Genomic DNA, 1,077 nt, shown 5'->3' with positions numbered 1-1,077 from the left:
GCATCTATAACGATATCCAAGGTTAGGTAACACTCATCTTAATTTGTTATTAGGACAAATAAACAAAGGAAATATTTCCGTGATTTCCTACAGTTTTGGATATACGATCCGCGTAAGATATGGGAAGGTTTGTGTAAATTTGTAGAAAGATATGTGACCAAATCAAAGTTTTGGATATTGACTTGTTCATCAAGTCAAATATTCACCCATTCAGAACCTTCCATATACTTTCTTATAACTTGCATATCTTCTTCTTACAATATTATCATATCATCACATGAATCAAACCTTCATTTCCATATAAAAAACATATATTCACAAAGCTTCATTGGTCTCAACAGCATAAACATAAAAACCATGTCTTTCATGTGTGGATTCTCTGGCAACCAAGGAGATGATCTTGAAGATCTTTGCATCCTTCAAGCACCGGATAAAAAACTTACAAGAAAACGTCATAGTTTCGGTAGAAGCAAGAACCCGTACTCGAATCGCGGTCTCGATAAGTTTGAAGCTCTCTTGGCTGATCTCGATGGGAAGAGACAAATGATGTATACTAAGAAAGGGTCTGAAGATATCTCATTGGTTAGATTTACATACTCTAAATCAAATGATGTCGTGCCAATTGTTGTCAAGGTTAAAGATCCTAGAAAACAAGACAAAGATCACAATAACAAAGTTGAAAATATTAAAACGCCTTTATTATCATCTCCTAAACATCCGGTGATGGCTGATGCTCTGGTGCAACCACCAGCAAAACCACCAGTAAGTGGCAACAAGAGTGTTGGCATATTTGATCATTTGAGAGGAAAGTTTGGTGAGTGGTGGCGGCCGGGGTATAGCTTACCGGTTTTTGTGGTGTTGATCATGGTGTTCTTGGTGTTTTTCGGGAGGTCTTTTGAGATATTTTGCACTTGTGTAGGGTGGTATATGGTGCCAGCGGTTAATAAGAGGTCGGAGATTGTAAAACGGTCGAAGAGAGCGGCCGGGAAGAAAGAATATTCAAGGAAATTAAGTGATAAGATGGTAGTGAGTAGTGGACAGATGATGAACACTCAACCACATAGAAGAAGTTTTTGA

General features: G+C 37.9%; 1 protein-coding gene across 1 annotated transcript; it reads left to right on the top strand.

The window, feature by feature from the left end:
- The first annotated feature begins 357 nt into the window (after positions 1–357).
- On the top strand, positions 358–1,077 carry LOC143633349 (uncharacterized). The gene has a single exon (XM_077101670.1). It carries the CDS (start codon positions 358–360, stop codon positions 1,075–1,077), a length of 720 nt encoding a protein of 239 aa, XP_076957785.1.

This window comes from Bidens hawaiensis, unplaced genomic scaffold (genome assembly GCF_021521415.1).
Source record: "Bidens hawaiensis isolate Kalapana, Puna unplaced genomic scaffold, B.hawaiensis_p1.1 tig00006693_1, whole genome shotgun sequence".
Taxonomy (NCBI): domain Eukaryota; kingdom Viridiplantae; phylum Streptophyta; class Magnoliopsida; order Asterales; family Asteraceae; genus Bidens; species Bidens hawaiensis.
This window is presented reverse-complemented; position numbering and strand designations above follow the sequence as displayed.

Excerpts from the sequence above, each read along its gene's own strand:
- LOC143633349 (XM_077101670.1), top strand. The coding sequence starts at position 358 with ATGTCTTTCATGTGTGGATTCTCTGGCAACCAAGGAGATGATCTTGAA.